Here is a 12,108-nt window from a genome sequence, read left to right as displayed (position 1 = left end):
CACTAGTTTGCTAAAGTAAATATAGTAACAGACAATAGGAAACAAACTTTTCCTAAACACCTACAACAGGCAATGCAGAGGGGGAAAAACACCTAAATACACTCCTTCAAAATCAACACAAATATTTTCTAAGAGATTCACAAAATTTTTGGTTTCTCTATTTCAAAAAAGTAGTAACATACCAACAAGCGAAGGGAGAAGCGCTAAATGACCATGCTGAAAACAAAAATCAAACGTGTTTAAATTTCTTAACAGTAAAGATAGTGCTAACCTTCAGCATTTTATAAAGCCATTTTCAAAACAGGAAAAAAAGTCCCACTTACCTTGATACATTTTCTGGAATGTACTCTAGGACCGGATATCCATCACTTCTAGATGACAGGTCACCGTGTGATTTCCACGACTCCACTAAAGTATTGATGGGAGGAAAGGAGCTCAAGTGTTGGAAAGATTGGTCTCTAGCTGATCGTGATAAAGATATTGTACCTTGAGCACCAATCCTGTAGTGAAAGGACTGTCCACCTGAATTCACACCAACAATGGCAGATGAAGGGATGCTGGCCTCCGGGTAATAGCTCCCATCATCCGGTTCTTGTTTTATCCCCATTGGGAAGCCACTGCCTTCACAGTTACCATCGAAGCCGGGCACAGGTGGTCCTAAAATTCCTGATAGAGAATAATAGTCTTTATCATCCATGAAGGAAAAATATGAGCCATCCATGAATGGAAAGGGGTTGACGGCTGGATTCCCTTTAAAAGAGGTGCCCGAACACGAATGCTTGGTTGATTCTTGTTTTATTGGTACTGAGAATGGGGAATCAGAATTTATTTTGCTATTTCCTCCTAGACACGAGCTGCTAAAAGCTCCATCTGGCTCCGGCTTTATGTACTGGATGATGTTAAGCTGGCCAGTCACACCGTTGGAGACTGCACTCTCTGCCTCCTCAGTCTTAGGAAAGGGAAGCTCATGAGCACCTTTCTCGTGTGTGTCTGGACTAGGAACCGCATCCCGGGCTGCACTGGATCCAGCCGGGGTGCCCGAAGCAGTGTAGCTGAAGGCGTTGCTTCCCGGGCTACAGATAGATCCCACGGTACTAGCAGTGGGGCTGGACAGTGTGGATCTGTTATTTGTGTTGGAAGGGCTGGAAACAGAGCACCTTGAGTTGTTGATATTTGCCGGGCTGGATACACAGGATCGCAGGAGGACGTTATTAGGACTGGAGACTGGCGATTTTACACTGCAGTGACTCGGGGGGCTGGAAATGGGGGATTTCATGCTACTCAACGGACTGGAGAGAGGAGAGCCCACGTTGCTGGCGTGGGCTGGGCTGTGTGACCTGGAACCCCGATTCTCCACATTAGGGGAGCACGGCAGAGGAGTGCCCTGGGCGATGGGGCTGTGCACTGCGAAACTGCCAAAGCTAGCCGAGGTGGAGGACACACAGCTGATGCCGGCAGGGCTGCAGCCCGAAGATGACATATTCAGAGGGCTGCAAACAGAGGGGCTCTTCTCGTGACCCAGGATGGGGCTCTTCACCATGGTGCGCATGACCCCGCCGTTCTCGGAGCTCCCCGAGTCAGCCATGAAGGACCTCAAGGGCCTGCTCACGTTCCCCAGAGTGGAGGGACGGTGGCCATTTTCTTTGTAAAATTTCACCATCTGTTCGACGTGTGGATAGATCTTTGCTGGACTCGCGCTTCCTTGTGGGTTCTGCTGATCATAGGCATAGTCGGCCTCTCTTACAGAATCCATGTATAAGCCCATGGACTCAGCCACGGTTGCCGAAAGTTCCTTAGATTCCAGCTCGGTTTTAATATCAGATGGTAAAATCCCAGACCGATTATTGTCTTGCTGAAGGCAAGGGAGTAGTTCCTGTTTTTCTTTGCTGCTTCCTTGAGTACTGTTGTTTGGAATAGCACCGGAAACACAGCTTATGTTGACGACCTCCATGTAGTTATTCTCATCGGTCCGCTCTGTAGGTCCCGAGGAAGAATGCTCCGCAGCCTGAGAAGCTTGACCCCACCGTCTTTCCATATCTAGACCTTCAGGGAGACTGTGGTAGCCTTTGGTTTCCATAGCTAACAAATAAATTTATATTAAAAAACCGAATTAGAGTTCTTGATAGCAAGATTACTCTAAAAGACATTCTGAAATTGCATGGAATGATCTCTAAATACGTATTCTACTTAATATAAGCAATACTTCTAGTTATATTAAAATTATTACCTTCTTAGGTGCTGATACAACAGTCTTGACTATAATTTGGAAGTCAGAATATAAGAAGCAATAAAACTATTTTGCATGGAAATAAAAGTAACGTCTTTGCTATAACACAGCCTTTAGAGGTTGCAAAGAATATTTACCAATAAATCATCTTTGCTATAATACAGCCTTTAGAGTTTGCAAAGAGTATTTACAAATGTTAACTTATTTAATATGCAAAGTAATCCTGGGGACTCATGAGGCAGGCAAGGAGGAAACTGAGGGCTTAGTGAAGAGGGCAACTCGCCCAAGGTCAAAGGCATAATAAGTGACAAAGTCAGGTTTAAAACTAAATCTTCTAACTCCAAGCCTTTGGAGTCTTTCCAGCATACAGAAGCTGCTTTCCATATCTAATACGTGGCTTTATTAAAAACAACGAGGAAATGCAATTAATGTTACCATTTCCCAATATAAAGTCATCAAGTGAATGATCACAGGCAAAATAACTTAAGAATTACTTTTAAAACAATAAGATTTTCTTAAAATGGATTAGTGACGAAGATAATTTAATATCAACTCTATTATGTGAAGAGTCACATATCCTGATTAATTAAGCTGGTCGATAACAGAGAGGCTGTAGGACAACTTAAGAATATCAGGACTCTAGTCTGTATTTCAATCCTGGCAAGGACTCTGACATGCAGTCTGACCTAGTGGTACTTCTGCTAAAACGACTCCCAACAGACAGCCAGTTTCAGTCTCAACAGTTAATGGAGGAAGTTTGAGATGGGCCCTGACAATTTATGTGTTCATTCATTCAACAAATATTTACCCAGTATGTGCTACATCCTGGGCCTACAAGTAGTCACTGAATCTACAGTGATAAACAAAACAGGCCCAGTCCCCGTCCTCAGGGAGCCCACAGGATTGTTTTACATATACCATCTTACTCACTGGCTCTCTCTATAAATTTATTTCATAGGTAGAATAATGATAATAGGCTATATTTATATAATTCTTACACACTGTATCATTCAATGCCATATTACAAGCCTTTCACATATATTAACTTATTTACCCTTATAAACAACCCTACAAGACTGGCAAAAGTATTATCCCAAATGATACAACTGGGGAAACTGAGGCAGGGGCCACACAGCAGAGCTGGAATTTGATCCCAGGTGTCTACACCAAGCTATCTCAACCTTGGCCCTATTTGGGACCTGATAATTCTTTGTTGAGATCTGTCTTACGCATCATAAGATGTCCAGCAGTCTCCCTGACCCCTACCCACTAGATGCCAGTAGCATTCCTCCTCCCCCGTTGTGACAGCCCAGACTGCCTCCAGACCTTGACAAATGTCTCTGGGGCTGGTGGGTGCAAAATCACCCCTCGTTTGAGAACCACCCCTCTAAAGAAACATATCTCAAAGAAAATTAACTCACTCTCAATAAAACTTGATTTGTGCATTTCCATGCATAAAACAATTAAAATCTTCAAGTATGCATTTTAAAAATCCTTTCAGGTGTGTAAACATTCTCTGACCCAAATAAAGGTCCTGATCTACAAGATGCAGCTTCTGCAGTTCTGAATACAAATATTACTTTAGGCCTCTCAGTCCTCTCCCCACCAACTTTTGCCACTCACAATCTCCTTCTGCCCTATGTTCCCCTCATTAAAAAGAGACTAGGATGCTTTTTTGCTCCAGAAATTATATTAATTATCATGGAAAAATAATATAATGACTCTACTAAATAAACTGGCATGAGATATTGCAGGGCTCACTGACAAAATTTAATGCCCAAATTGTCCAAGTATCATAATTACCTCTTACTTTTCTGTACTCTACACTAGACTTTAAGTTCCCAGAAGGCAGAAACTTTATCAATTTTACCACTGCATCCCAAGACGACAGCATAATGCAAATTTAAGAAAGTTAAACTATTATAACATAATCAATACTCAGTAACTTGTGGACATTAAAATCTCCCAATCATGCAGTGTGCTTTTACTTAAAGAACATTTTTCTATAAATTCCTAATCACAAATCAAATCACAAAACAGTGGAAAATAAGTCAAATTACGAAGTTTGAGGAGGTCATCTAGTAATTCCAGCTGAAAAAATTAATGTGGATGAAAGCTAAGTGAAAGTTGAAAAAAGAAAAATATATATATATAGTGAAATGGGACCAAAACAGCTAATACTGGCCTTTTCTACCTTACTGAAAAACCATTTAATAGTAGCCATGGGTTGAAAATACCAGTAAATATTATGCCCTGCTTCTACTTCTACCTGAGAATATTCTGTCTTCCCCATAGCAAACTTGAACAGATGTATATCTAACATATAGATGTTTCAGGTCCAAGTTCATTAAACACCACAAGAAACATGTCTACTCCTGTTCAAAATTGAACACCTGTGCATCATTCCCCCACCCCCAACCCCGTCCCTAAACCCACATTCTCTGTCTTGGTGAACTGCACCACCCTCTACCCACATGCCCAGAAGTCACCCTTGCCTTGGCACCCCCACCAAAGGTCTCCACAGGCTCACCCCTCCTCACTCCCACACCTACAGTGTCACTCCTTGCCCCCCAGGCAAGAGAACCATCTGCCCTGGGTCTGAAGGGCCATCCTCATCCAGACCCCTCCCCAAAAATTCATCCTCCAAATTGTCTTTTGGAAAGCATGATCACTCACTGCCTTTTCTGAAGTTTCACAGTGGAAATTTGCATGCTAAAACTCCAGGGAAGTTCCACGGTACAGAAATCTGTTTCCTTTTTAATCCAGAGTCCTCTAAATAATTTGGTTACTGCACCTTTTTTTCACAGAACACCTACTAGCAGGCTGAGGGACACTTTTCACCACTCTGCCTCCAAGCAGGAGCCACGGATACGTAAGGCTATGTGAAGATTTGAAGAGAATCTCTACAACAGCTGACGGGCAAGAACCATCTTAAAGCAATCTACAAGGAAGCACCTTGTCAGCTAACATCATGCAGGTGATCATAACTTTCCAAGTCCTGTCTGGCTAGCCTTGAACTCTCTTGACAATAACATAAACCAGCCTGCATTTCACCACATTATTGACAGGGCTATCATTAGAGAATTTGCAAAAGGTTTTGCTGAAATCTATTACATTAGCTTTGTTTAAGGTATTCTCATCTACCAACCTAATGCACCTCTCAACAAAGAAAACAGAGTAAAGGCTGGCAACAAACACAAAACAATGGAGGACATCAGCATGCTTCCATTGCAAATATTTTTAAAGACTGGGTTTTTAAAAGAATATGATTATTGAAGTATTTTATGCTGAATTCTCCCGATTATCTTAATTGGTCTTCTCTGTAAAACAAATGGATCAGTTTAGGTAATTATTTCCTACAGTGTCCAGGAAATCCAGGCTGTCTTTTTAAAACCGGCATAAGGACCATGGCTGGAGCAGAATTTCCTGAACTTACTAGTGAATACTCAAAATATTAGTTGATGAATATGATCCTCATAGAACTTAATATCCAGATGGTAAAGGGAAAGTTTTGTTACTAAAGTATAAGACGAAACAGATACCAGTATACAAATCTAGCTTATATAAAATCAGATTTGTCTCCCTTACAAATGGAAACTGTTAACAGAGACTCCCTTGGGACAAAGACAAAAACAATGAGGACCCCTTAATTTTCATGCAAACGGCCTCCCCCCACCCAAAAAAAATAAAGGAACTTTCACATAAGGAAAGTAAGGAAAAGCACTGATAGTTCTACCTTAAGTCATATATATGCTCTTAAACACTATTTTGCAAAGGAAAAACCTGACTTTAAAATTTTATATTTTACAGACTGTGTTAAATTGCTGTTTTCTACAAGGAAGTAGTTTTTTTTCAGGAGTATTAACAAGGAATCTTGCGAATTTATATTTTATCTGAAAACACTTTCACTTTTACTACCCCCCAAACATAGTTCCCTTCAAATGCATCATTTTCTATAGTTATTTGACTATAATGACATCTTAAAGACAGAACCTTAAGAATTTCATAATTTGCACCAGTTGCATAGTTGTAAAAGTTCACTGTTCGTAACTATTTTGCTGTCTTCCCCCCTGCATAACTATTACTAGGTTCCTCTTTTTTACAGATGAGGTAAATGATAGAAATCAGCCCAAGGTCACCTAAGGGAGCCGGAGAACCAGTTAGAACTGAACACATCTGATTTCTATTCACTCACCTAATTCACTGAGCCACCTGATCTTTCTAAAAGCCCCGAACTAAACTATTTCTCCCTTAAAGGAAAAAACTCCCCTTCAGATTATTTTTAAAAACTTCTCTCAAGCATTTCCATGATAGCGTGCTATGAAGTCAGATATAAAATTAATACTTCCCAGAACTTCCCAGACGGAGAACGCTGTTATCATTACTATGTAAATAAGATCAATAACAGCACTTAGAGAAATGGCAATTCAAATGTTAAAGACCAATTACTGCATTTGAAATTAAGTGGTTTCAAAAACTTGTCTGCTATCAAGTTTTCCTACTTGAAAACTTGTTATAATAAATAGTTAAAACTGTTGGTGCCATAAACCATTAAGATTTAAACCTGGCCTTTTAAAATGCATTAGGAAAAGCTGTGCACCTAAATTCAGTAGCAGGGTACTGATGCCACCAAAAGAAGCCTCATTCCTTTTTGGATGCCTTTAGAATTCCAACTGATGCCACAGAAAGCATAATCTCTTTCAGGAGTTTCGCGAATACTAAGGAACGGGAAATGCACGAATTTCCAGAGCCCCTTTCATACAGGATCTATCAGGATCTGTTATCTCCTTCAACTGCCCTTTTACCGCTACACCTCCGGCTGAGATTTGGGTGCTTCCGCAATTGATAGAGGAAAGAAATATTATTCAAACGTCCTTTAAAAACTGTACAAGGAAAACGATCCGAAATTCATCTTTGGGTACAGGGAAGGGTGGTAGACCTCCCACTGCCAAAGCCGGCTGAAAGCTGCTCGTTAGAGGGCATTTATCCAAAGTGGCCAAACTTTCCCAAAATAGTCCTCTGGCGGTCAAAGGGGAGAAAAAGTGGAAAACCAAAACAAAACAACAAGCACACGGCACCCTACTGACTGCCTCCGGATTACGCAGCCACTTCTCCCTGCAAAGTGCACGCTCCCGCGCCGCGGCCGCACGCCGACCCGGGCAAGCGGCGCCCAGCCGCGCACCCGTACACACCTGCCTCGGCCAGGGTCCGTCTCACGGCGTCTACCTGTTGCAGCGCTTGCCAACGCCACGACACTCCTGCTGCGGAGCCCCCCTAAATCCAACAACATCCAGGCCAGCGAGTGCCGCTCTCCCTGCAGCGGGAGAGTCCGAGGCAGCAACGCTCTTGCACCCAGGTGACTGCACGCGTTTCCTCCGAGCGGCCTGAAGTTGGCTTACGTCTTCCCAGTCCAATGACACCCCGGGCGCGGAGGGGCGGAGAGGAGGGGCACGGGTAGGGCCAGGGCGGGCGAAGTAGGGAGGGAGAGAGCTCGAGAGGGCGGGCGAAAGCCCGGAGGGGGAGTGGGCCAGCTCCAGGGCCGGCCCTTTTAAAAGCCGGTCACATGTCCAGATAAAAAGTTCAGGTTGCTATCCCGCCTCCCTGGGCCCTTCCCATTGGCCCGGAGGGAAGCGAGTCTCCACGCTGCACGGGTCAGGCTGGCTTCTCATTGGGCAATTCCGGCTGTCAGTCACCAGGAGGGCGACATGACTGATACAAAGTTGCTGCGACACAGCCTGGACTCGGCAGCTCCCTTAAAGCCGCAGAAGCGGTGGCCGCTTGGGGTGCAGGGCAGCGGCTACGCCACTAGGTACCCTCCACCCGCGGCCCCCCGCCCCCATCGCTTGACTGCCCCAAAGTTGCTCACGCCCACCTGGCTCTCCTCCTGGTTAAACCCAGGATGTCTGGAAAGACGTGAAAAGTCTGGTGACGCGGAAGAAGTCGGTTTTTCCGAAAGCCAGTCAAGGTGCCGTCCCCTGTCGCTCTCCACCTGCAGCTCCAGGTGAGCGGCAGCCTTGGCCCAGGCGCCGCCCACCGCGTCCGCGCTCAGGGGAGGACTCTCAGTGGGCTTCTTCAGACCCCCGAGGTTCCGCTCCCCGCCCCTCCCGTCTGTCTGCCGAGTTACCTCTCAGCCGAGAAGCCGCAGCGTCCGCAGCCAGCGAGCAAGAGGATCACGTTCCCACTCGATTTGAATTTCCTTGTTTTAACCGTGCCGGAAAAGCGAGTGATTTCACTGCAGCCAAAACCCTTTAAACACAGCTTCTCTCCCACCTCCCGCACCCCCGAAAAAGTGCCAGGGTCTAGAGCTGCTGCACTCCTCCCTTATAATTTTGTTGCTGTGTTTATTACTTTCGTATTGGATTTTTCCACTAGTTCAGTTTGAAAGAAAGCTTACCATCGAGGAGAGTCACTTCTTTATAATGGGGGGGGGGGGTGGTGCACATAATTGGGAGAAACAAACGGGAGTGGGGAAGGAAACAAACTGTTTTCTAAGGATCAAGTGTCTGCAAGAAGAAATTTCGGTTTCCCTCCAATCGCCTCCACCTCGATTCTCCTCCCGCCCACCCAAACGCTGAAGCTACTAAGCGAAAGGATGGGCTTCTTAACTTTGATTTCTAAGGACTTTGAGGCTCCGCGTATGAGGCTCCGTTTTAGATTCCCGGCTGGCCCAGAGTCAGCACCAGTGACGTACACACCTAAATCTGGTCCCCCGGCCCTTGGCGACCCGCAGCCCGGCGGCGGCAGCTGTGCAGCCTCCCACCTCACCCTTGCCCCGCACCAGCCAAACTCGGAAGGGGGGAGGGAGTTAGCCCTGTGCTCAAAGGCCCCTCCTCTCCTTACAGTTAATTAAGCTTCAGGATTCAGACCCAGAACCCAGGAAAACTCGAACTCTCCGCCGCTCCAGGTACAAAACTCCCTGGCTGCGGGAGAGACGGCGGCGGCGCAAGAGAGCTGGTCCCAACCCCCGACTCTGGTGCTCAACAGTCCCCCGCGCTGAGCGGCCCCCTGCGCACCAGCAGCCGGGAGTCCCCGCAAGTGTCCCAACTTTCCCGCGGGGCCCGAGGTCATGCGCGCTCTCCTGGCCAAACGAGCAGCCGGGCATCGATCGCACCCGGGGCCGAGCGCGGGCGGCCGGCAGGAGCGAAGGGAGTCCCGAACCTAGCGCCCGCGCACGAGAGGAGACAGCGGCTCCGCCTGCGCCGCCGAATTATTCATTATTAAAGGAATGGACGTGTCTCTTTTACTAAGTTTTTACCTCCTTTACGGAGGGCCGGTCTTGCCCTGGATCTCAGCTTCTTGCAGAATCTAGGTTAGAATCTTGCAGGGAGAGCCGCCGCGATTGCTCGCCCGCCGCCCAGCACCCGCGCCCGGAGGCGGCCCGGCGGGCACCTCATCTCCTGACCGCAACCCACCTCGGTTCGCCAACCCGCGCCCTCTGCGCGGACCATGCCTTCCCTGGGGCAGCCCTGTGCTCCCCGGGCCCCCTCCCGCCGCTGTCAGCGCAAAGTGACTGTCGCCGCACTCACCTTTTCTAGGACATGGTGGGGAGGCTGGGGCGCGAGGGGTGGGTGGGGGCAACCAACTCCCGCCGCCGCCGCTATTGCCGCCACCAGCAAGTCCAATATTAGCAGATCGGCGGTAAGGATGGAGAGGAGGAGAATCCCGGCAGTCGCCCTACTGACGGTGGGTAGAGCAATAGAGCAGTAGTGTCGTTACCCGGCAGGAGGAGGCGAGGCGGCGGCGCCAAATCGCGCAGAGCGGGACGCGGGCGCCCGCCCGCCCCCAGCAGCTGGCGGCCGGGCCTCAGGCGGGCCCCTCTCCCGGGGCTGCTGGGTCTCCTGGGCGGTGACGGCGGCGGCCCTGGGAGCCGGGAAGTCCGGCGGGATGACCCCAAGCCGGCCGCCCCGCAACGGGCTCTCCGCGCCCCCTCCCCAGGCCTGGGGTGGCCGGTGACAGCTCGGGCGGCTGAACGTGTGTGTGTGTGTGTGTGTGTGTGTGTGTTAAGGGGGCGGCCGCAGGGGGAGCCCGTGGCGCCGCGGCCCCCTCGCCGGGTCACACCCTCACCAGCGGGAGGAGGCAGCAAAGCATCCAGCCACCAGCTGGTGGGAAAGGGGGCCGGGGGCTCCCGTGGCCGCCCTCCCACCCTGGCCACTGGCTGCGAGGAGGCCCAGAGCAAACGGAACCCCGATGCACGTCACCCCACACCCCTCCCCACGGCTCCCCAAAGTCCAGCCCTGACCTCGCGCCCCGGCCTCAGGTGCAGTTCCCAGCCGCGGGGGGAGACGCGGGCTAGGGACCACGCGCCGGGGGCAGCAGGGAAAAGTTTCTTTTCCTGCTCCCCAGCTGCCCACCGGGCGAGGCTGCTCCTCTCCCTCCCCTCTCTCGGGCTCGCAGCGTCTGTGCCCCACCCCCACCGTGGGGGGGCGGCGAGGAAGGACAGGGTGTCTGCGTGCGGGGGAGAATGGCGAGGAGAGGCGGGCGCCACCGGTCCCCTCGCTCTGACAGCGACTCGGACGCCGCCGTCGCCCGCTCGGCCGAGCGAGCGGAGGAAGGGGCCGAGCGCCAGGACCCCTCCACTCTCTGCTCGCCGAGCGCCGCGCGCGCCCCCGCGCCGCCCCGCGCGCCCCCGAGCCCTCCCGCCGCCCTGGCAGACACCTACGCAAACGCGAAAGTGAAAGGGGGGCGACCGAGCCGAGAGGGCGGCGGGCGGCTCAAGGGAGCGCGGCGGGGGGCGGAGGATGGAGCTGTGACCCGCGGTCCCGGGATTCTCCAGCTCCGGCTGCCCTGAGGAGCCGCCTGTGCCTCCTGGCTCCGGAGTCTCCAGAAGTCCCACGTCCTCCACCCCCCACCCCGCCCCCCCCGCGCCACACAGATCACCCTCATGAGAGCAAATGTGTGCGTGTGTGTGTTCGTGTTCACGAGCACTCACGTGTGGGAGAAATACGCTTCCGCCCCAGACTCTTCTACCTCACCGTTACACTTACCCTTAGCAGAAGATTTGGGGTGGGCGGGGGCATGCATTGTGAATATCACTACCACTTCCAGGCTCCCCTGCTTCTGGTCCTTTAGGACTCAATTAAACCCCAGGAACTGACAACATACGCCCCTTTCCCGGCTACACACTCCTTTTCCTACAGGCTTTATTGACCCCTTCCCCCTGCCCTTTGCTGGGTTCTTTCCCGTTTTCTTCCTAAATAGCTGTGAAAGTTGTTAATCCCTTCCCACTGTGTTAAACACGGAGCTGCACTGCTAACACAATCACTACGTCTCTTCAACCAGAATCCCACTGTCCGAGTCCCGAGCTGTCCATTGCGTCGTCACCCACACAGTGCTGGCACTACCCTATTCTTGCATGGCTCAAGGTGGCATCTGGCCTGTAGCAAAAGAACATTTTGCCTGTTTCCTTATGGGTAGGGAAGGTGAAGTTCTTAAAGTATTATGTTTTAGGTGAAATCAAGAAAACAATAATTAAATGATACATTTAAAAAATTAACAATAAATATTCAATGAACTTTAAAAAGCACCACCATGTAAAAGTGTATTGACTGCAAAAACTGAATTTTGAACTGCATCAAAAATAGGACGGATTGACGCTGATGGATTGATATAATGGACAGAAGGATGAACAGTTATGTGATTAAAGCATGTATATGGTACAATATTAGTAGTAGAATCTAGCTGGTGGTTTTTTTGTATGTTTGAAATTTTTCATAATGAAATGTTAGGGGAAAAGAACCCTCCTTTAAGGTAACTTTTGTAATGTAAATTCAGTTTACAAAATCGATAAATTAGGCATTTGATTATTCTTTTCCCCTTTACAAAACGATTGTCCTTAAACTTTTTTTACCTAGGTACTCCATCACTATTTTAATCAGTAATTT

At 48.8% G+C, this 12,108-nt stretch overlaps 1 protein-coding gene across 4 annotated transcripts in view; it reads right to left on the bottom strand.

The window, feature by feature from the left end:
* The window catches only part of NR3C2 (nuclear receptor subfamily 3 group C member 2), a 377,271-nt gene extending 365,894 nt beyond the window's left edge, over nucleotides 1-11,377 (bottom strand). Inside the window, exons 1-2 of one of the 4 annotated variants that reach the window (XM_079920738.1) lie at nucleotides 11,212-11,377; nucleotides 324-2,079 (exon numbers count right to left, since the gene is read on the bottom strand). In XM_079920738.1, the coding sequence (XP_079776864.1) occupies nucleotides 324-2,079; nucleotides 11,212-11,248 (1,793 nt within the window). In that variant the 5' untranslated portion in view covers nucleotides 11,249-11,377. The other 3 variants (XM_079920741.1, XM_079920740.1, XM_079920739.1) reach the window with 3 other exon arrangements.
* Nucleotides 11,378-12,108: the final 731 nt, after the last annotated feature.

This window comes from Stenella coeruleoalba (assembly GCF_951394435.1).
Source record: "Stenella coeruleoalba genome assembly, chromosome: 4".
NCBI classification, from domain to species: Eukaryota; Metazoa; Chordata; class Mammalia; order Artiodactyla; family Delphinidae; genus Stenella; species Stenella coeruleoalba.
Note: the sequence above shows the minus strand (reverse complement) of the source record. Positions and strands in the feature narration are given on the sequence as shown.